At 48.7% G+C, this 23,660-nt stretch overlaps 1 protein-coding gene across 1 annotated transcript in view; it reads right to left on the bottom strand.

The window, feature by feature from the left end:
* Positions 1 to 397: 397 nt before the first annotated feature.
* ABAT (4-aminobutyrate aminotransferase) overlaps positions 398 to 23,660 on the bottom strand; it is a 36,235-nt gene continuing 12,972 nt past the window's right edge. Inside the window, exons 5-15 of the mRNA XM_007469928.1 lie at positions 22,002 to 22,051; positions 14,771 to 14,851; positions 14,063 to 14,155; positions 13,500 to 13,562; positions 11,013 to 11,076; positions 10,408 to 10,556; positions 6,697 to 6,834; positions 5,713 to 5,880; positions 4,320 to 4,466; positions 1,958 to 2,069; positions 398 to 621 (exon numbers count right to left, since the gene is read on the bottom strand). Of these exons, the coding sequence (XP_007469990.1) occupies positions 500 to 621; positions 1,958 to 2,069; positions 4,320 to 4,466; positions 5,713 to 5,880; positions 6,697 to 6,834; positions 10,408 to 10,556; positions 11,013 to 11,076; positions 13,500 to 13,562; positions 14,063 to 14,155; positions 14,771 to 14,851; positions 22,002 to 22,051 (1,187 nt within the window). The 3' untranslated portion in view covers positions 398 to 499. The remainder of the gene's footprint in view (positions 622 to 1,957; positions 2,070 to 4,319; positions 4,467 to 5,712; positions 5,881 to 6,696; positions 6,835 to 10,407; positions 10,557 to 11,012; positions 11,077 to 13,499; positions 13,563 to 14,062; positions 14,156 to 14,770; positions 14,852 to 22,001; positions 22,052 to 23,660) is intronic.

The raw sequence follows: 23,660 nt of genomic DNA, 5'->3' as shown, positions 1-23,660 counted from the left end.
TCACTGGACTGCGCATGGGACATGCTCAGAGCTTCGGGGCCTGGGCGCGAGGGGTAAGCATGTCTGCCTGCATAGGGCAGGGGGAGCCAGCGTCCTCCCCGTTCAGAACACGTCACTTGAGAGGGACGGAACCCAGGAGTCCCAGCCACCAGCCCCAGGAGCAGGTATCATTCCCTTGACTGGCTTCCAAAGGTATCGTTGGGGTCGAGGATGGCAGATAACCTGGCCAGGACCCTCGGGGCCCAACCTAAGACTACGTCCAGGGCTCAAGCAGAATTTCTGGGCTTAAAACCAATGTCCACCATTGGCTCTGCAGGGAGAGAGCAAACCAGCCCCTCCCCTCCCCCCAAGCCACGAGAAACATTCCCTCCCCACAAATAATCCTCCAGTTTATGCATTCACCTCTGATACTTTAAGTGAAAACATGAATTAGGCAAACTAATCAATTTGACAAGGGGTGAGATCAGGGCTTCCTCAGAGCGTGGAGGAAATGGCTTCTTTACTTGAAGTCGGCTAAGATGTCGCTGAAAATATTGAGGAACAGGTGTGCGTGGTGGTCCCTGAAGACCAGAGTGGGACGGAAGCGGATGGATTTGTCGCCGCAGCCCCCCAGCATCAGGCCTAAAAGGAGAGGCGGGGGTGGGTTAGGGGCTTGGGCTTGGAGTCACGGGCTGGGGAGCCGGACGAGGTCACACACGGTGGCTGCCCCATCCATCCGAACCGTTCTGTCCTTCCTTGCAGCCACCCGTCCAGCCCTCCTTCCCATTCTCTCTCACCGGCCCGCTCAGCTGCCCTTCTCTCCCCTCCCTCACTTCCAACTTTGAAGGCCAGCTCTGCTGCCCCTGAGCTAGGCCTACTGATTGAGAAATCCTGACATAAAGTCCTTGCCTTCCAGAAACTCCTGGTGTGGTGGGGAAAGAAAATAAGAAGTAAATTACAGAAGTGTAGGCAGGTTAGCAGCGCTTATGAAGGACGGAATCTGAGTTTTGTTTTTTTTTTGAGGGGCCGCGCTGCACAGCTTGCAGGATCTCAGTTCCCCAACCGGGGATCCAAACCGGGGCCCCGGCAGTGAGAGTGTGGAGTTCTAACCACTGGACTGCCAGGGAATTCTCAGAATCTGCTTCTTTTAAAGGGCGATTTCACCTCTGACTAGATGGGGCTCTTTGGCTGGGTTATATAGCGTCGCTGAGACTCAGTTTTTTCATTCTCAAGAGGAGGCGAGTTACCCCTGCCCTTCAGGGCTGCTGCAGGATTCTCTAAGATGGTCCAGGTGAAAGACACCAGCTTTGACACATAGTAGGCTCTCTGATCTGCCCCACTTAAAACTTCCATGGCTCCTATAGCTCTTAGGAGAAAGTCCACAATCTCGAACTTCATCCCCAGGCTGACGTAAACCTGATTCACCCCCTGCCACCCGTCTGTCCCTCATTCCACTCCATGCATTTGTTTTCTCCCTCTGTATGCCCCATTCTGCCCAGCTAAAGGCACACATCCCTTCCCCTGCCCGGAATGCTCCTTCTCACCTTCTTCACCTGGCCAATCCCTATTCATCCAGCAAGATGTAGGGTAAAATGCCACTTCCTCAAGGAAGCCCTCCCTGATTTCCTGGACATTTCCCCCAGCTATTCGTTCTCTAGCTCCTTTTCCTCTGTTCTAGGACTTATAACTGTAATATGGAATATTCTCTTTGATGTCACCCCTTCCTGCTAGACTGCAAGCTCCTTGAAGGAAGGGACCCTGGCTCTCCTGACCCTCTCCAGAGTTGGTACCTCTCACCTTCTGCTCACCTTCTCGGCGAATATCGTTGAATGAATAAATGTATAAGGAAAGCTCCCTGGTAACTTTCTCTTCTTTTGAGAAAGGCAACTCAGACTATTTTCAGTCCTGTGAATCACCTTCCCCTCCCCCTCCCTCCGGGCCCCCCACCAGGAAATGTGGGTACCCCTGGCTGCCTTACCTTTGTTTCTGGCTATTGAAATGAGTTTATTCCGTATGGATTCATCTGGCGTGTCGAAGGAGCAGAAGGTGCCTCGTCCTCTCACTCTGCTGATGAGCTGGGGGTACCGGGCCTGCAGTGGGGACACAAGGCCGGCATCAAAGCCAAGAAAGGCAGCCATCAGCCCACGTGGACCTCATGGTCACTCAGGACAGGGGCGGCCTGCGTTTGTGACAGCCTCAGAACAACAAGATCCCTGCCGAGCCCGGCCCTGGCGCATCCCATACTCCACACCAACAACTGCAAGCAGGGTGCAGCTGTCCCCACAGGGGGCATAAGTAAGTGCCTGACATTTCTCCTGCCACGCTGGTGACAGGGGAAGGAACATTGTGGCAGGAGGGAAGGGCCCGATCCTTCCACCCTTCCCAGAGGCTTTTCCTAGCACCTACCCCAGCCCAGCCTCAGTCTAAATGCAAATCCAGCCCAAGAAAAGAAAAAGAAATTCCCCCTAGAGCTACAGCACAGTTAGAGGCTCTCAGCTATCTCAGCAGCCACACTTGCCCCTTCAGAGTCTGCAATCAGGCAGATCTGGGTTTAAAGCTCCCCACATCCTCATCCAGAAAATGAGGAGAATTGTAGTTTCCTAACTTCAACTTGTTCTGGGTTAAGGGTGCCAGAAGAAACACAGGACACCCAGTTAAATTTCAGATAAGCAACTTCTAATTTTTTAGTATAAATATGTCCCAAACGTTGCATGGGATATACTTACGCTAAAGAAAAAAAAAATTAGTTGCCATCTTTTAAATTTAACCGGGTGTCCTGGCATCCCTACCTGGGAGAGGAAGACGGTGGTCCCTGAATCTCCTGCCTCTGCCCTGTGACTGGAACCAAGTCCAGTGTCTGCCCTTCCCTCCTGGGCTTCAGACTTGTGAAATTTAAATTTAACTGTGGGGGGGACCTGCTTTTTCTCCCCCGTAAATGCAGCAATCCTATTCTGAGGATTAAATGAGATAAGGCACTTAACACAATGCTTGGCACAGAGCAAGTTCTCAATTAATGGAAATAATAATAATAAATAATAATAATTATTATTGTTATGTCCTTGATCACGTCAGAGAGGTAAACGCTGGCAAAGAACATGGGCTTGGGAATTCCCTGGCGGCCCAGTGGTTAGGATTCGGCACTTTCATTGCTGGGGGCCTGGGTTCGATCCCTAGATGGGGAACTAAGATCCCGTCAAAAAATAGAAAAAAAAAAAAGAACATGGGCTCTGAAGGCTACAAGAATCAGGTTCAAATCCCAGTGCAAGCTGTGTAACTTTGGACAAGTTAATAACCCGCCACACCTCAGTTTCCTCATCTGTAAAATAAGGATCATAGTGGTGTCTACACCCACAGCGTTACCGTTGGACTTAAGAGTGTATGAGATTCCCTATTACGGAACTTGGCAGGAGCAGGCTCTCAGTAAATGGAAGCTGTTATCACTACCATCCCTCCTCGCTTCGTCATCACCATCACCATCACCATCACCATCAGTGGATCTGCTCAGCTCACTGGTGACTGGGTGCTTCAAGCTCCCGGAGGAAGGGCTCTTTGTATCCAGCCCTCTGGGGAGGGTCATCTCTCCTCCTAACTCCTGAGCTGGGCTGGCCAGTCCTGGAAACACTGTGGTTCCTCCCAGCAGCATCCCCCATCCCCAAATCTAGGAGAGCGTGTTGGGCAGGAAGTAGACATAACAAAGACAAATAATTATAATAAAGAGCTCTACTGTCCAATGAGGTGGCCACATGTAGCTGTTGAAATGTGAGTCCAAATTGGAATGCACTGTAAGTGTAAAATACATACTGGATTTCAAAGACTTATTATGAGAAGAATAAGAAATATTGAATTATTTTATATATTGGTGGCATGTTGAAATAATATTTTGGATATGATGGGTTAAGTAAAATATATTATTCAAATTAATTTCAGCTCCTTCTTTTTCACTTTTAGTATGGGTACTAGGACCTTTGAAGTTATGTGCATAGCTAGCAATCTATCCCCCTGGAGAGCGCTGCTACGGAGTGATCAGGATGTAGAAGGTGGTCCAGAGGAGGGAATAGTGGGCACATGAGTGGGAACGAGAGACAGGGAATGTTGGGGAGGTTTCTCAAAGGAGGGATGCCTGAACTCAGTGTCAGCAGAAAACCGGGAGTTCAGGAACTGGGAACGGGGTCGGGACGGAGTGGTGGAAAGGCGTCCCCTACAGAAATGGCGCAGCCTATTCAGAATCGCTGGAGCAGCGGGTGTGATGCTACACTGAAGAGCTCAGCTGCTGCCCGCGGGGGCCGTGGGGAGCCGTGGATGGGGATCCGGGAGGGCCGGGGTGGGGCCGGGCGGAGTACCTGGAGGTCCAGCAGTCCCGTGAGCAGGACCTTCCCAGCATGGGCCGCGTTATTCAGCAGGTCCTCCCGCTTGATGATGTTGATGACCTCAGCCAGCAGCAGGTTCTTGGACGGGTCCCCCAGCCACGTGTTGAAGATCCGGTAAGGCTGGAACAAGACACGGGGCATCAGAAGGGTTCCGGGCACACCCCAGACACACTTCTCCCCATTTAAGAGGAGAGAGACTAACCCAGCGAGTAGCTACTAAGTGCTGGGAGGATAATGCATATGGTCTCACCAAAATCTCTCCGTAACAGCAACCCTGTAGGCAGGTACTACTATTAGGGACACCAACTTGTCCAGGTCCTGGGAAATCCCTCAGTCCTGGGGAAACTGAGACGGTTGGCCCCTAATTACTGTAATCCTCATTTTATAAAGGAGGAAGCTGAGGTGCTGAGAGGTTGAGTGATTTGTCTGTGAAAATATGGCCCCTTAGGTGGTGGAGTCAGGAGTGGATTGGTGGCAGTCTGACCCTCAAAGACCACCTGCTTTACTCCCCCTTCAGGGTGTCAATGCAGCCAACTAAAACACACTTCCCAGCCTCTCTTGCAGCTAGGAGTGGCCATGTGACCAGATCTTAGTCAAAAGTAGTAGAAACAGAAATGTTGTGGGATTTCTGGGAAGGCTGCTTAAAGACGAGAAGGGGGCCACTTTATCCTTCCCTCCTTTTTCCTTCCTACTGCGTCAAATTGAGACGGCGCTCCAGTAGCCATTTTGGATCATGAAGTGACCTCGAGGGTGGAAGCTACATGCAGGAATGGTGGAAGGAACGATCCTGGGCCCTTGATGACTCTGTGCATGTGTGTGTGTGTATGAGAATCCATATGTACAAGTGGCAGTACAGTAAAATGGTTTCGAGTATGAGCTCTGGGTTTAAATCTTGACTTTGTCACTTAACAGGCTGTGTAACCTTAGACGCCTTACTTGACCTCTCTGTGTCTGATTCCTCATTAGCAAAACAGGAGAGAAAAATACCATCTACTTGGTTAGACTGTTGTAAGGATTAAAAGTACAAGAGGAATACTTAGAACTGGGCCAGGCACAGAGCAAATGCTCCATTCACAGCAGCAGCTAATAACAATATTTTTGCTTGTGCACAAAGCAAAAAATTAGAAGCCTGACAATGGAATGCTATGAAGTCAGCCCTGCAGAGAGAGCTGGGGTAATCGTAATCATTGGCTTTAAATTAAATTGATAAGAACTAGGCTTTAGGAAACCTCTGTGACACATTAGGTATTCACTTAGTTCCTTGTTGGTGAGAAAGAAGCAGTAATGAGAAGTCGATGCCCCTTGCCCCGCCTCCCTCCCCTGCCCTGGACAGGAGAGACGGGTGGGCGGGCGGGTCCACACTCACAGCGTTGGGCCTCAACTCCTCCTTGTGGAAGAAGCCCCCGGTCATCATCTTCTTGCTGAAGGTCATCACGTCCGCTGGGTCATCCAAGCCCCAGTGCTCGTGGGCCCAGAACTTGCCAGTACAGCCTCCTCCGGTCTGGACCTCATCCACCAAGAAGGCACAGCCGTGCTGGCCGACATGGAATGAAGGAGAAATAAACACCCAGCGCAACCCGCCCACCTCGGACCCCCAAATCCAGCCCAAGAGCAACTGCTTTCTGAACCTCAAACCAAGCCTGTGTTCTTGGGCTGTGCAAAACCAAACTAAGGCTGCAGGAGGGCAGTTCCAGCAGGGCTGTGTCTGCACGTGGCCTCAAACTGCTCAGCCGGTACGAAACCGGAACATCAAATGCTCCCTGAACCATCGGCTTCGGTCCCTGAGCAAGTTGACCTGCTCAGAAGGAAGGGTGTCCCAACTGTAAGGCAGCTCCATTTCCCAAACTTCCAGTGCAGTGTTTGCCAGCTCTGCTCATCACCCGGACTATTATTTACTTAGCATTTGTGTTTAAATCAACTCATGTCATGTCACCTTTATCCGTGAACTGACTGCTTGGACAGGCCAGTTATACGTGCAAGAAACATTAAAATAGACATGATATTAACATGAAGTTTGTTCATTTGGCTTCTGTTCAGTGTGGACCACAATGGGCTGAAAGATGAGGTGGGATCCCTAGAAAGAAAAGGGAGGAGGCTTAGGCTTTCCCCAGGATGTTCTCTTGATTGGGAATGTCCCCGACTAAGACGGCAGGTTGGAGACTGACTTTGGAATAAGATTTTAGGGGAGAATCCCCCGTCCTGCCCTCACCCCCAACTTCTCTACCCATGAGGCCGACAGGCAGCATCTGAACATCTGGAAGTTTACAAGGACCCCAGGCTAACCCTTTGCTCTGGAAAACCAACTGGAAGTGGCCCATGGCCCCATCCAGCCCTGGCCCTGTGTGCTGACCTTCCTGGAGATGTCCCTCAGCTTCCGGAAGAAGTCGTCCGATGCGTGGTTGTCTCCACCCTCAGACTGGATGGGCTCCACTATGATCCCCGCCACCGTCTTCTTCTTTTTCCGGTATTTCACGATCAGGTCCTCCACCTGGATTCCAAAGGGGGACATGACAAGGATTCGTGGAGGCTCTTGGGCAGCCTCGGAGGATGGGCATGTGGGGTGCTGTGGACCCCTGGAATTTAAGTTGAAAATGTCATAGTGTCTTATCATTACATAGAATACACAATGGAGAAAAGACAGTCTCTTCAGCAAGTGGTGCTGGGAAAGCTGGACAGCCGCATGTAAATCAATGAAGTTAGAACACACCCTCACACCATACACAAAATAAACTCAAAATGGCTTAAAGACTTAAATATTCAATGTAAGACACAGCACTATAAAACTCCTAGGAGAGAACATAGGCAGAACATTCTCTGACATAAACTGTAGCAATGTTTTCTTAGACCAGTCTCCCAAGGCAATAGAAATAAAAGCAAAAATAAACAAATGGGACCTAATCAAACTTATAAGCTTTTGCACAGCAAAGTAAACCATAAACAAAAGGAAAAGACAACCTACAGACTGGAAGAAAATATTTGCAAACGATGCGACTGATAAGGACTTAATTTCCAAAATATACAAACAGCTCATACAACTCAATAACAAAAAAACAAACAACCCAATCAAAAAATGGACAGAAGACCTAACAGACATTTCTCCAAAGAAGACATACAGATGGCCAACAGACACATGAAAAGATGCTCAACATCACTAATTATTAGGGAAATGCAAATCAAAACCACAATGAGGTATCACCTCACACCGGTCAGAATGGCCATCATTAAAAAGTCTACAAATAACAAATGTTGGAGAGCGTGTGGAGAAAAGGGAACCCTCCTACACTGTTGGTGGGAATGTAAATTAGTACAGCCACTATGGAGAACAGTATGGAGGTTGCTTAACAAAGTAAAAATAGAGTTACCATATGATCCAGCAATCCCACTCCTGGGCATATATCCAGAGAAAACTCTAATTTGAAAGATACATGCACCCCTATGTTTATAGCAGCACTATTTACAATAGCCAAGAGGTGGAATCAACCTAAATGTCCATTGACAGATGAGTGGATAAAGAAGATGTGGTATAAATATACAATGGAATATTATTTAGCCATAAAAAAGAATGAAATAATGCCACTAGCAGTTACATAGATGGACCTAGAGATTATCATACTAAGTGAAGTAAGCCAGACAGAAAAAAACAAATGTCATATGATATCGCTTATATGTGGAATCTAAAAAATCATACAGGGACTTCCCTGGTGGTCCAGTGGTTAAGACTCTGCACTTCTACTGCAGGGGACATGGGTTCGATCCCTGCTCGGGGAACTAAGATCCCGCACGCCACGCGGTGCGGCCAAAAAAAAAATGAAAAAAAATACAGATGAACTTACTTACAAAACAGAATCAGACTCACAGACATAGAAAACAAACTTACGGGAAAGTGTGGGGAGGGAGGGATAAATTAGGAGTTTGGCATTAGCAGATAAAAGCTACTATATATAAAACAGATAACCAACAAGGTCCTACTGTATGGCACAAGAAACTATATTCAATATCTTGTAATAATCCATAATAGAAAAGAATCTGAAAAAGAATATATCTACATATATATATACATACATATATATATGACTGAATCACTTTGCCACCGCAATGAGAAGCCCGCGCACCGCAAAAAAGAGGGGCCCCTGCTCGCCACAACTAGAGAAAAGCCCGCGTGCAGCAACGAAGACCCAATGCAGCCAAAAAATAAAAATAAAAATTTAACTTTTTTTAAGCTAATTTTTTAAATTGAAGTATAGTTAACTTACAATGTGTTAGTTTCTGGTGTACAGCAAAGTGACTCAGTTGCACACACACACACACACACACACACACACACATTCTTTTTCAGATTCTCCTCCATTATAGGTCATTATAAGAAAAAAAATTTTAACTGTTAACAGTGAGAAAAGCATCTTATTTTCCCCAAGAGGTTATATTTCTTGAACTCTTGCTCTAAAATGGGCATCTTCTTACAGATAATTAAAGACTAATAATTGTGATACTTGGGGCTTCCCTGGTGGTGCAGTGGTTAAGAATCCGCCTGCCAATGCAGGGGACACGGGCTTGACCCTGGTCCGGGAAGATCCCACATGCCGTGGAGCAACTAAGCCCGTGCGCCACAACTACTGAGCCTGCGCACCGAAAGCCCGCTCTCCACAACAAGAGAAGCCACCGCAATGAGAAGCCCGCGCACTGCGATGAAGAGTAGCCCCCGCTCACCGCAACTAGAGAAAGCCCCCATTATTTATTTATTAAATAAATAAATTTATAAAAAATAAAAAAATAATTGTGATACTTTATTAATAATTTAATAATTACACATAATTGAAAAAAACCCAAACCATACACCTAGATAGAGTAACAAGTACAATCTTTCTCTGTTATGCAGAATTAAGGAAAAACCTTCTATTTGGATGATGCAATTTTAGTCTCGGTCTCACCAATTGCCCCAAGGAAGCTCTTAGATGCTTTTCTTTGCAATCAGAGTGTCATCTGCAATTTGTCATCATATGGCTATTTTCTTGCTTATTGGTCCAGTGCTGTGTTTCTGACTACCCTATACTCTCTGATAGGATTCAGGAAAGACATGTGGCTATCAAGCGCTTGGAATGTAGCTGGTCCAAACTGAGATGTGCTCTACGTGTAAAATACACACAGCGTTTCAAAGATCTAACACGAATAAAAGAATATAAAAACATGTCATCAACAATTTTTAAATATTAATGACATGACACAATTATTTTCGATACACTGGGTTCAATAAAATGTTATTAAAATTAATTTCACCCAATTATTTTTACTTTTAAAAAATGTAGTTACTAGAAAAGCTGTAGTGACATTTAGCTTGCCTTATTTTGCTTGGACTGCATCACCTTGTCTCTTTTATTTACCACTAAATACCCAGTGCCTAGCACCTTGCTTTACGCCTAGTAGGTATTAACTATTAATTAAAAAGAATGATGAGCTTAAGAGGCAAACCAGCCTTATTTGAGCTCAAATCCAAATCTGAAGGGTGATAGCCATTCCCCGCCACCCCCCACCCTGCAACAGAATCCTTCCAATGTCTTACATGGAACCCCAATATATGGGACAGATCAAAGGGGGGCTGTTGTGGTTGAAGTGGAGGCACGGGGACCAGGGTTGCCCATCCTTAGTCCCTCCCCGCCCCCACTGCAACCTCCAGGGCTCCCAAAAAAGCCCCAGGATTCTGGAGAAGACTGACACACAGTGGACTACAGGATGCCATGAAATTGTTTGTCCTATGAGCTGCCCTGTATTCTTTCCATCAGTTCATTTTCTCTTACTCCAGAGGCAATGAAGCTTGTCCCCAGAGAAACTCACATGATACAGAAGTTGGTACCAGAAGCGGGGTGATGGAGGCTGGGTGGCAAAATCAATGTCTCAGTACCTTTCCCAACCTGGAACATTGGGACACGAAGTGCCCCCGTCCCTCCATCCCACCCAGGGAGCGCCACGCGGGTCCCTGGATAAACTCTGTGTGTTCCTCTTCCCCGGGGCTAAGTCTCGGGGTGAAGGGTTGAGGGGAAGGTGAGGAGAGGACCTGGGGTTTTACCTCTTCTAGACAACGGGCCTCTTCTTGCTGGTTCTCCTTCACAAACTCTTCCAGAGGATACTTCAGCCGTGGGAACGGTGCAATGGGCCAGTCGAAGGAAGGGATGTCGATCTTGTGAATAGCTTTGGAGTGCGTGGTCGCTAAGCAACCTAAGCCCAGCACAACAGAAGAGCAGAGGTTGGCTCAGGGAAGGAGGATGGACCGTCTCTGAGGAGGGGATGGGGCAGCCCAGGGAGGCCCGGTGCCTGCAGAACCCCAGTTCTGGGGACATCCTGAAGCTGAAGTGGCACCCATGTGTCTTTGTGTGTGTGTGTGTCTTTGCTTTCTGATCTATCACAGACTAACACAGACTTTGAAGGAAGAGAGACAAGGATTCAAATCCTAGCTCTGCCACTGCATGGGCTTGGAATGTTCCTTCCCTTGCCGAGCCTCAGTTTCCACATCTGCAAAGTGGCAACAGCCATCCCCAGTCTCCAGGGAACGGTATGCTATCGATGAGACAATATGTGGAAGCCGCCAGTGCCAGATCAGAGGCAGCCGTCACTATTGTTTTTGCTGTTATTATTACTCTACCTGCCACCTTGGGATCTCACGGCCCTCCTTACCCATGGTCCTCCCATGGAAGGCACCCATGAAGGAGAGGATGCTGTAGTCGGGGCACCCGGGGGCCTGGAACCAAGAAACAGCCGTCAGTCAGGGTTGTGAGCTGGGGACCCACGTGGTGGCCCCCACGAACCTCGAGGAGTACGAAAGTCTCAGGAGAACCGGTATCCCCTCTCAGGCAGAAGTTACAAACTGGACTCCAGAGGTCTGTATCCAGCCCACACGTGATGTTTTCTGTTTGTTTTTTATCAAGAGATTTCATGAAATAGATATCCTGAACCTCTGTCTTCTCACAAGTTCTGCACCATGTGGGCCCGTTTTTCTCGGTCAAGCCTGAAGGTGGGCGGGCACGCTGGCCCTGGGCCCTCACCACCCACCTTTCTCCTTTCCATCAGTGGCAGGCGTCCGCAGGCTTTTCAAACTCCCCTGCCTCAGTCCCCCTGCCCCCCCGACTGCTCCCACAGCCCACAGATGGGCCAGGTGCTGGTGGTGGTACCTGCCTCCTGTGACCTGAGATTGAGCTGGGCCCCACACAGGACATGCCCAGGCTTAGGACGAGGTCTGCTGGGCCAGAGCGGGAGGGTGGGACCCCCAGCTTTCCCTCTCCCCACGGGGCTGCCCCTGAGCTCAGGAGGGACTCAGGAACCCTAGTCTTCTTCCAGCCCCAAGCGAATGGCACAGCAGCACTGCCTTCTGACTCTCCAGCTGGCAAGGGAATCAGACCTGCCTCCAGTGACTCAGGAGCCGCTGGGGACGTGGCAGAGGCCACCTTGGGGGCCCCTGAGTCTCTGGGATGTTGTATGGTGTTTTCTCAGGCTGGCTGATCTCCACTGGGTCCCTGAGACCCCCGGGAAAAGCTCCAAGGCCTCTTCCCACAAATCCCAGAATGCCCTCTTGTCATATTCCTTTGTTAGTCTCCGAATGTGATATATAGGGCGTAACTTGTCTTACTGCACTTTGCAGATGTTGCACTTTTTTACAGATTGAAGGTTTGTGGCAACCCTGCATGGAACAAGTCTCCTGGAACCATTTTCCAGCGGCATTTGCTCACTTCGTGTCTCTGTGTCACATTTTGGTAATTCTCACGATATTTGCGACTTTGGGGTTATTATTCTGCTTGTCATGGTGACCTGCGATCAGTGATCTGTGATGTTACTACTACAACTCCCTGAAGGCTCAGATGATGGTTAGCATTTTTCAGCAATGAAGTATGTTTGAATTAACGTGTGTACATTTTTTTAAGACGTCAGGCTACTGCACATTTAATGGACTACAGTATAGTATAAACATAACTTTTCTATGCACTGAGAAACTAAAAATAATCATGTGACTCGCTTTATTGCGATATTTGCTTTATCGGGGTGATCTGGAACCGAGCCCCCAATATCTCTGAGGTGTGCCCCTATGCTGATTTACATGGTTGAGAGCACAGTGCCTATGCAATTTACATCCCACTGTTTTCACTAAATTATAGCACACATGTCTCCAGGCCAAGAGAAACCCTCTGTGATTATTCTGGCTGCAGAACTTTGTGTTTGGACACAGTTGGGTAACTGAGTTCAGTGGCTCTCGATCTGCAAACACCCGCCCCCCACCCCCTTTTTTTAAACGGTATACACTTCTGCTTCAATCATAGTGGGATTTAGGGGAAGGACTGGCCTGCTCTGATTGAAGCTGGCTGGGAAGCTTGGAGCCTTGCTTGGTCTTCCCCATGCACCCCTGACTGTTGTACCCCAACACTGGCCCCCTTGGTGCCTCCCTGAACTGCTGGGGTTCCACTTGGAACCCCTACACTTAATCCATCTTTCCCCATTACTGGATATACAGGTGGTTGCCAATCTAAACACCAACGGGTGAACACCCTTGCACATACATTTGTGTTGACATTTTGGATTATTCTAGAGAATACATGAAATGCCACTTTAGACGGGTCAAATACAGGCAGCTGTCCTGGGAAACTGATGAGTGCTAGTCGGAAGAATTCCACTCGGCCGGCCTTGAAACCAAGGGAATGGACTAGGGGGTTGGAATGCTTGAGGATCCCTTGTTGTGGACTGAATGTTTAAGTCACCCTCAAGTTCATATATTGAAGCCCTAACCCCCAGTGTAATGGTATCTGAACATGGGGTCTCTGGGTGGTACTTAGGTTTGGACGAGGTCATGTGGTTGGGGCCCTGTGATGGGATTAGTGCCCTTATAGGAATGGACACCAGAGAGCCTGATCCCTCTCCCTGAGATACATGGAGGACACAGTGAGAAGGTGGACCTCCCCAAGCCAGGAAGAGAGCCTGCCCTGGGAAACTGGATTGGCCAGCACCTTGACCTTGGACTTCCAGCCTCCAGGACTGTGAGAAAAATACATCATACATGTCTGTTGCTTAGGCCACCCTGTCTAGGGTTTTTGTTATGGCAGCCCGCGCTAACTAAGACACCCTCCTACTTGAGGAGGACAGGGCCCCACGCATGAGGCGGGGGGATGCTGGGCTCACCTGGTTGATCATGCACGTCTCCAGCTCCTCCTTGGAGAAACCCGATTGGCCCCTTTCCTTGCTCTGATAAAATGGAACAGAACAAACTCTCAGACACGCTCTGGGGCAGGAAGGGCTCCCACTTTCCACCCAAACCAACATCTAGTCAACGACGGGATGCTTTCTCAAGAGCTGATCATATACGTCGACGTTACACGTATGGACTGAGGCATGAAACCATTCATTGTCCTTGTGATGAAATAAATAGATGGATGAATAAGTTGCTTTACTATTCCATTGGCAACAATGAAGATCTGTGAGATGGTATATGCTATTTCAGGCAACACAGTATAATGACACTGGGGAGGTTTTACACTACACACTGCCAGGATGTTTGGAAAACCCGGTCCAGGCAGTGGCCCTCCTTGGATTTCGACCATGGCCACTGACATCCAATACTCTGACCAGCTGGGATGAACAGTCGGACAAGGGCTGAGTGTGTGGCTGGGGGGCGTGTGTGTGTGTGTGTGTGTGTGTGTGTGTGTGTGTGTGCACGTTGCATGCATACAAGCCCCAAACCTCACCCGGTACCACATGAAGATGGTCTTGAACGCGTTTTCGTTGGAGCAGGAACCGCAGGCCATTGTGATGAGCTGGGACATCCCTTTAGGAGCCACCTGTGGGGAGGGAAACAGCTGTGGGCTCCCCACCCCCCCAGCTGGAGCGGGGCCTCTGCAGGGGCTGCACACTGGGCCCTGGAGGCTGTGGGAGGCTGGGAGGGAAACAGGGATGCAGTCCCGGAGGCAGTCTGACTGGGGGGGGGTGGATGAGAGGCCCCAAAAGGCCCCAGGTTGGAGGCCAGAGAGGAAAAAAGGCGAAGAAAAGCCCAGACATCCCTCCTGACGCAACCTCTTTCCAGAGACACCCATATTTTACAGGTGGGAATTCGGGGTTCTGAAGGACTCTAATCCTTGTAGCAACTGAAACCCAAAGGAGGACTGAAGAGCAAAGGCAAAGGCCCTGTCGTGGGACCAATACTAACTTCCCCGGGTTCCCTTTTTCCCGCACACAAGGGATCCCAGCTTTTCTTGCAAAGGAAAATTAAAAAGACTCTTCATGAAAGAAACAGCACGAAGAGCAAGACTGAAGTAGAAACATCCCATCCTTAATATTATGGATCTCAGTCCTTTCCTTCCCTGCTGCTCCAGCCTCCTGGAGACCAGAGCTGAGGGCCAGCGCGGTGAAGGGCAGAGGTGGGTTCTCACAGTGGCAAGCTGTCCCCACAGACTCACTGAGAGCAGGGACTCCCGGAGCTTCTCCACAAAGTTCTCAGGAGGAAAGATTCCGAGGGCAGGTCTGTTGACGAATGTGCTCTGCAAAAAAACCAGGAGACCAGCAGTGACTTCTCAACCTGACCCAGCTCCCACCCACCAGCGATGCTTTTCAGAGCGGATGTGTTCCATGCTGTGGGGAATGATATATATACTTCCCTGCATTTTTAGAGAATCCACTAGGATTGCTCTGGGTTTAAAACAAAGTGTCAGTTTCTTGGTTGGGATATTGCACTATCACTAGGTAAGATGCTACCATTGGGGGAAACTGGATAGAAAATACACGGGACCTCTTTGTACTATTTTTTGCACCTCTCTCTGAATCTGTAATCTCAAAAAAAAAATCAGAATGATTGAAAAACAAAAAATGGACAATAACAATTACTGGTGAGAATTCTCATTCATGGCTGGTGGGGACGTAACATGGTGCGGCCACTTTGGAAAACAGGTTGGCAGTTTCCTATAATGTTAAACAGACACACACCCTATGACCCAGCAGTTCGCTCTGAGGTATTTACCTAAGAGAAAAATGATAGCATATGTCAGACAAAGATGTGAATGGATATGAAGGTTTGTTGTGGCTTTTATCTTCAGTTGCCAAGAAATGGAAACAGCCCAAATGTCCTTCCACTGGGGAAACGATAAATAGACCGTGGTATATGCACACCATGGAACACTGCTCAGCAATGAAATGGAACAATCTACCCACACACTTAACAACACGGGAGGATCTCAAAGTCACGATGCCGAGTGAAAGAAGCTGGAATCAAAGGGTCACCCACTGCAGGGCTCCATTCCTACGACATTCTGGAAAAGGCAGAACTATTGGGACAGAAAACAGCTCATGGCTGTCAGGAGCTACCCATGGGCTCAGGGGAATGTTTGGGGAGATGAATGGTTTGTGTCTGGATTTTTTTGGATTGTGGTTAAAAAACAAGTAACATAAAATTTACCATCTTAGTCATTTCTAAGCATATGTTCTCAGTAATGTTAAGAATATTCATATTGTTATGCAACCATCATCACCATCCGTCTCCAGAACTCTTTGATCTTACAAAACTGGAGCTCTGCCCCCACTAAACACTGACTCCCCATTCTCCCCTCCCTCCAGCCCCTGGCCACCAGCATTCTACTTCCTGTCTCTGATTTTGAGGCCGCTAACCACCTCAAATAAGTGGAGTCAAACATTATGTGTCCTTCTGCGACTGGCTTATTTCACTTAGCATAACGTCCTCTAGGTTCATCCATGTTACAGCATACGGCAGATTTTCTTTCCTTTTTTTTTTTTTTTCTCCTTTCCTTTTTAAGGCTGAATAATACTCCACTGTATGGATATGCCACATTTCCTGTATCTGTTCATCTGCTGATGGGCACTTAGGTTGCTTCCACCTTTGGGCTACTGTGAACAGTATGAACATGGGTGTGCAAATGTCCGGGTTTTGACAGTGGCTGTACAATTATGCATTTTTAAAATTTTAGATATTTTTATTTATTTATTTTTTGGCTGCACCGTGTGGCTTGTGGGATCTTAGTTCCCCGAGCAGGGATCAAACCTGTGCCCTCTGCAGTGGAAGCGTGGAGTCCTAACCACTGGACCACCAGGGAATTCCCAGATTATGCATTTGTTGAAACCCACAGAACTGTACCTGCAAAGGATGTATTTGACTGCATGTGAATTACACTTTAATTTAAAAAACAAAACAAAAACGGGGGGAACAAAACAGTAGTTCTGCAATTTCTAAATAGAATGAGCCTTAGGAGAGCAATCTGATGAGGGAGCTGGTTAACAAATGAATGAGCTGCATATGAAAAAGCAGTGTTAGAAAAATTCCTCCCCGCCCCCACACACCATTTTGATAGATGTGCGTCCAGGGAAGGATTTCCCTCTGTAAGGAAATCAACAGTGCAAACCTGATGCTAAACAGACACTGGCTTCTGATACCCAGGAAAGAGGGAGTGTTATTTACAACAAAAAAGAGAACCACTCTGAATGCCAACATTAGGTTAAGTAAACGAAGGCACATTAACTGAAGGTGATATTGTATTGCCGGAAAAATGTCGTGTAAAAAGAATGTTACAATTTTACTTTAGGGTTCACTGAGTGTTGTACCTTCTATGGGTTTTGATAAATGTATAATGATGACACGTGACCACCATTATGGAAAAGACACAAATGGAAATGCAGATGGGGATAAGAATAGAGCGGTCCAGTCCCTCCAGGTCTAGCCAGTGCCCCCTGGAAGGCTTGGGAAGAGTCCGGGAGGGGTCTGTCTGCTCAATGGGCAAGCAATGAGGTCATCAGGAAGTGGATTTGGGTAACAGAAAGGAATTGTACTAAATGCAATGCAGCATACTGGATTGGATTCTGGGGACCAAAATAGTGGACACTAGTAGAAAAACTGGGGAAATCTGAATAAAGTCTGTAGTAGGTAACGCACCAACGTTAATTTCTTAGTTTTGACAAGGGTACCGTAGAGAGGTGAGGTGTTAACCTTGGGGCAAACTGGGTAAAAGGTAGATGGGAACTATCTTTACAACTTGTAAATCTGAAATTAGTCAAAAATAAAAACACTGAGTCTGGAATTCCCTGGCGGTCCAGTGGTTAGGACTTGGCGCTTTCACTGCCAAGGGTGCAGGTTCAATCCCTGGTCAGGGAACTAAGATCCCGCAAGCAGAGAGGCACAGCCAAATAAATAAATAAATAATAAAAATAAAGACATCGAATTAAAAAGTATGGAAGGTGTGAGCCTGGGATTTGGGAACTTCTCAGGCACCCCTCTCTCTCTCGGACTCAATCGTGTAATAAACTCAGTGCAAATCCAAATGGTGGCATCACCCCATCGGAGGAAACCCAAGGATAGGGAAGCCCCAGCACTCATCCTTCTGGTGGCATTGGGATTTGGCGTGGCCCACTAGAGTTCGTGGCAGGCTCACACCTCTGTTGCCTCTTCTTTGTGACCAGCCGGGTGGGTCTAGGATAAGCGGTGGAGGGAGTTAACCGTTTTCATTGTAGAGCTGGGGAAATGGAGGCCCAGAGAGGTCAAGCATCCTGCCCCAAGTCACACAGACAGGAAGGGGCAGAACCACGATTCAAACCCAGGTTTGCTGACTTCAGATCCCACCCTCTGCCAGACACCGCAAGCAGTCTCCACCCGAAAATGTCAGTGCTGGACACGAGTTTACTTGGCACAGCCCAGAGACCTTGGGTGGCCTGTGGGGGCTGCCGAGGGGCCTTTTGTTTTGGCTTCGAGGTATTAATGGGGCTCCAAAGAAATCAAGCATAGCACGAGATCAGGGTGGAGGCGAACTGCCATCACTGGCAGCGGGGGAAGCGGCTCACAGAGGGGCTGGCCGGGCTGGCAGCGTGACTGCCTATCTGGGCCCGGGGAAGATGTGGAGGTGGTATTCCTGTTTGGCAAAGCGTGATATTCATGAAGAACAGAAGATACCTGGGAATTTGGGTAGCAGAATCAATTGAGGACAGGTTTCTAGAATCCTCACCATCAGACCTGCTGTAGCGAGAAGAGAATGAGCTTTGGTTTAAGTGGCTGTGCAACCTGAGGCAAGTCACTTAACCTCTCTGGTCTTTAGAGTCCTCATTTGCAAAAATGAGGATCCCTTCTTGGGTGCTCAGAAGGAGCCAGTGGGAAAACACAACATACAGATGAGGCAAGAGCTCAGTCTTGAAGGACAGAATCACGCAGGTGAAAAGGCCTGGAGGTCACACTGATGTCTTAGCTGACTAGGCCAGCTGCCCTCCAGCCAGCCTAGCCAAGGTGCCACAGATGTCAGTCAGCACTCATCACACATTGCAATGACTGGGCATGTGCAATGCCCAATAATTATTGTGTAACCTGTGGGCAATGTAATGAGATGGCCCTGGTGACATACGAAGTTCTAACTGGAACCCAGATTTTGGATCCAGGTGACACGGCACATGAATAATGGATGATGTGTTTGGAGTACAAAAGGGTTGATAAGCCCTTCTCAGAACTTCAATGACTTGGCAGGAGCCTGCCCAGGACAGGTAAAATACCTTGACCACCACCTGAGCACATTTCCCGCTAAGAGTTTGGAAGACCCAAGACGTCAATCAACGGTCGTCTGGTCTGATGCACCAGATATACTCTGCTGAGCTTGTGGCGGTCAGCTGTCACTTCTCTAAGGCTGTGCCGGTCACCGTGCCCTCTGCAGGACGTCAGCACAGACTGTGATATAGACCATGATCCAGACTACAGTCTAGATGGTGATCTAGACGGATCTAATCTGTGATCCAGACTGTGGTCTAGACTGTTCTGGACTGTAATCTAGACTGTGATCTTGCCATCAAATCCAGCACCAAGGACAGTGCCCAGTACATAGTAGGCACTCCATCCATCAGTAAGCAAACAGATGTCAAGAAATGAGGCTGAAGAAGCAGAAGCCAGATCACAAAGGGCTTTACACCTGCAGTGGAGGAGCTGGGATGCATCCTGAAGGCAGTAGGTACCAGGAGAGGGTTCCAGGCACAGCGCAGCTTAGAGGGTGGTTTGGAGGAGGTGAGAATGGACGTGGAGGTGGGAGGGAGTGATGAAGAGGGGCTGTTGAGGAAACTCCAAGTGGAAGTTGGGGGCAGAGCCAGGACAGGCCCCGGACTGGGTGGGAGAAGGGAGGATGGGGGGTGGCATCCGGTCCAGGTTCCGGGCAGGATGGGTGGGGGCAGGGCATCCCCCGAAATTAGAATCCCTGGGCCTGGAAGTCACGTGCTGCTGGGCAACTGTGCCTCCGGAGGCAGCTGACACTGCAAATGTGTCTGGTGTGTTTGTTGACATAGTTTTTTAGCACCAACTGCTGAGGCATCTGGGATCCGCAGAACGTTTCAAAACAAAGCGGGGCTCTGAATGTAAACACACGCCTGGAGCCACCAACGGGCCTCGCCAGACACCCTCCGGAGGACGCGGCTTCTGCTGGAGCAGCCCCTAGACTTGTCAGCTAATTGGAGGTGAGAACCACGTCCAGGCCCCTCCCAGGCAGGCACACCCACAGGTAAAGAGGACCCGAGTTCTTTCCTATTATCTTCTGCTGTTCAGATTCAAGGGAAAACGTTTAAGTCTGGATAGTCGGTTCCTGACGTGGTCGGGCTCTCAGGCCCCCTGCTTTTCTTTGATTTCCTTTTAGGAATCACACTCTTTGTCATGTGTGGACACGTATGTCACACCTGAGAAAAATGCAAGTCCCAATGACAGGCAATGCCCGGGAGGGCAGGGAGTGGCCGGAGCTTTCACACTGCTGGAGGGAGAAGAATTCCCACCCCAGTTTGGAAAACTGTGTGGCGGGATCTGCTGAGGCCAACTGTGTGCGATCACTATGGCCAGAGACGGACTGGCCTTGTATCATGGGATGTGTGAACGTGCCATCAAAAGACACACTGGAAGGTTCACAGTAGCAAGCGACCCAGATGCTCATCAGCGGTAGGTAGGATGTTAATTGCAGCGTGTTCACACAATGGAATGATTAGAGCCAGGAGGACGGATCCTCTGCGGCTACCAAGGATGCATCTTCAGATGGATTTTGAGTGAAATAAGCCAGACATGATAAAGAGCACAGCCGGTACAATTCTACTTATGTGCCGTTAGAAGTAAGGGGAGTGGTCGGCCTAATTTGGTCTGGGGGAATAGGAACTGGGTCAGGGCATGTTGAATTCAGTGGGGGTGAAAAGCATCTTACCCTTGTGATACAGAAAGCACAGACATCTCTATGGCGCTTATTATCTACGTATGTACCACATCGTATACATATATACCACACACCATAGGTGTGTTGTAGGCACAATTATGAAGATGCCCCAAGAAGATGTCCCAACCCTCATTCCATCCCCAGGACTGTGAATATATTGGCTTGGCCAAAAAGTTCGTTCAGTTTTTTCTGGGAAAATCGCAATGAACTTTTTGGTCAACCCAGTATCACATGGCAGAGGGAACTCTGCAGATGTAATTAAGCTTCTTATTCAGTTCAGAAAGGAGACTGTTCTGGATTTTCTGGATGAGCTTAGCACAACCACACAAGCCCTTTGCTAAGGGCAGCGGCAGAGAGAGGGACTGGACCAGCCGTTGCTGGCTTGACGATGGAAGGACCACGTGAAACAAACTCTGCCAACGACCTGCCCGAGCCCCAAAGCGGATCCTCCCCCAGAGCTTGCAGCTAAGATCTGACCTCAGCTTCGTGAGCCCCAAAGCAGAGCACTCAGCTGAGCCGGCCAGACTCTGGACCCACAAGATCTGTGAAACCATAAATGCATGTTGTTTTAAACCCCTAGGCTGGTGATAGTTTGTGATGGCAGCAACAGGAAACTAATGTCTAAAAAGGCTCCTTAAGGCAGTGATAATTGAAAAAAGAAAGTTGGGAAACACTGGGTTACAAGGGAAAATTCATTCAGCAGTACACTCAGCATGTAGGCATGTCTCCACATGTGTGTTACAGCCAGTGTCATCAATCATCAACGGCGCCCACAACAGAGAAGAATCTGGCTCCAAATGTTAACAGTGCCGAGGATGAGAAACTGTGTGTCACCTGCCCCCTGCCTGCCACTCCAGTCATACTTGGATCCTTCCTGGCCCTCTCTGCTCCGGCTGTGCTGTCCTCTTTTGTTCCTGAAGCTCTCTGCTCCTCTCCCTCCCACCCTCCTCTCCCTGCAGGGACCACTCTTCCCTGACCCCCGGCCCCTCCATCCCCAAAAAGCCCAGCTCCTGTGGGTTTTATTCCCAGCACCTCCTCTAGCTGTGTGACCTTGGACAAATACTTAACCTCTCTGTGCCTCAGTTCCCTCCTCTGTAAAACAGGGATAACAACAGTAGCCGCCTCATAGACTTGGCAGTATTCAATCTGTGAAGTGCCAGCCACAGTGTTTACACATATTATGCTCGTAACTATTGTTCATTATTATCATTATCACTGTTTTACACCCACATAGCACTGGCTGCCTCAGTATGTAGCACTTAGTATGTTTGCAATTCTCTACTTATGTGTGTGGCTAACTGGCTGCCTCCATGGGAGCAGGGCGTTGTGTTTTTGCTCACCCAAGGCGTACCAAGCGCTTAGTGCATAGTACGTGCTCAATAAATATTTAAGGGATGACTGAATGGATGGACTATTTCCAAGGCTGCCCCAGTGATCCTCTGAATCTCTGTGAACACTGCATTACCCGGGTACTCACCACATTTTGGGGCTGTTGAATGAGTTTCATGAGAGCAGGATGGTTGTAACCTGGGGAAAGGAAGATATGGTTAGAGACCAGCATCGGATCTGGGGGCCCCATGCCCCTCCCCCGCATTGCCTGCCCCCTCCCTTCCCTTCCAACCCTGCAACTCTCTTTACTCACAGAGGCCCATTCCTGGGACCCAGCCCAGATTCCCCTGACTCAGAGTCACTCAGGGTGAGGCCCCCAAATCTTCCACTAGTTCTCTGGATGACTCTGATGTTCAGGTGGGAGACACACTGGACTAGACAGACAGTGAATGAAGGTTAAAGCTAACTTGGGACCAGGGTTGGGAGGCTTCCCCAGGCTCGCGTGACGAATTGCAAACGTGGTCCTTGCCTTCCCCACCGGTGTCCACTGCTTGAGTCAAATCTCAACAGGCATTCGGTCAGGGACTGGGGGAGGGAAGGATGCTGGCTGCACCCTGCGACCAGCACAACCGGTGCTGCCTGCACACATTTGCTCATGTCCAGCCTGGGCCTGCCACCCCGCAACAAGGCCGAGGCTGCCCTTTGATTCCGCAAAATTGCTCTTCTACGAATTTATCCTACACGTGAATAAAAACCCATGTAGGGACTTCCCTCGGGGTCCAGTGGTTAAGACTCTGTGCTTCCACTGCAGGGGATGTGGGTTTGACCCCTGCCCAAGGAACTCAGATCCCACATGCCGCAGGTGGCATGGCAAAAAAAGACAAAACCCAAAAAACCTGTGTATACCGATCTTCGTGGTGACTCGTCAACATCTGCAGGCTTGAAAGCAACCTTACGTCCATCAACAGCAGATCAGTTGTTGCCAAGATTAGCAATAATGAACACAAAGTGTCTTGCACATAGTAGATGCTCGATAAAATGGGAGATTTTTATCATAGAGGAGGGAAGAGTAAGACAGGCCCACACAGCACTGGAGCCAGATGTCCTGGGCTCTGCAGACCCTTTACTGCCATTTACTGAGCATCTACTGTGTGCAGGGGGCTTTCTGTTCCTTATTGCTAATCCTGGCAACAACTTGCGCAGGAAGGCCAAGTTCGTAGGAGGCACCGAAGTCAGGAGACCAGAAGTAAGACCCTCAAAGGCAGATGCCAAGTGTTCAGCCCGATAGATATTGATTGAATGATGGAACAACGTGAAGATACAGTGACACAGGCTAGAACTCAAAACTGTTACAGGTGAGAAAAGACTAATCAGTGACTCTTGGAGCAGGAAGCAGACTTTGAAGAAAAACCCCCAGTCTTCAAGTATCACATTTTTCTTTATCATGCATACTTTGCACCTACTTTCTTTAAACCAATTAACTTCTTAATTTAAAGAGATTTACTTTGGGATTTCCCTCGTGGCGTAATGGTTAGGATTCCAGGGTTTTGCTTCCATGGCTCGGTTCGATCCCTGGTTGGGGAACTGAGATCCCCGCAAGCTTTTCAGAGAAGCCAAAAAAAAAAAAAAAGATTTACTTTTGAACGGACACTTTCTTTTTTTTTTTAATTTTTTTAATTTTTTAAATTTTTTGCGGTATGCGGGCCTCTCACTGTCGTGGCCTCTCCCGTTGTGGGGCACAGGCTCCGGACGCAGCTCCACGGCCGTGGCTCATTGGGCCAGCCGCCGTCTGGGCAAGGGGCACTGT

This window comes from Lipotes vexillifer, unplaced genomic scaffold, assembly GCF_000442215.2.
Source record: "Lipotes vexillifer unplaced genomic scaffold, Lipotes_vexillifer_v1.1 scaffold1120, whole genome shotgun sequence".
NCBI classification, from domain to species: Eukaryota; Metazoa; Chordata; class Mammalia; order Artiodactyla; family Lipotidae; genus Lipotes; species Lipotes vexillifer.
This window is presented reverse-complemented; position numbering and strand designations above follow the sequence as displayed.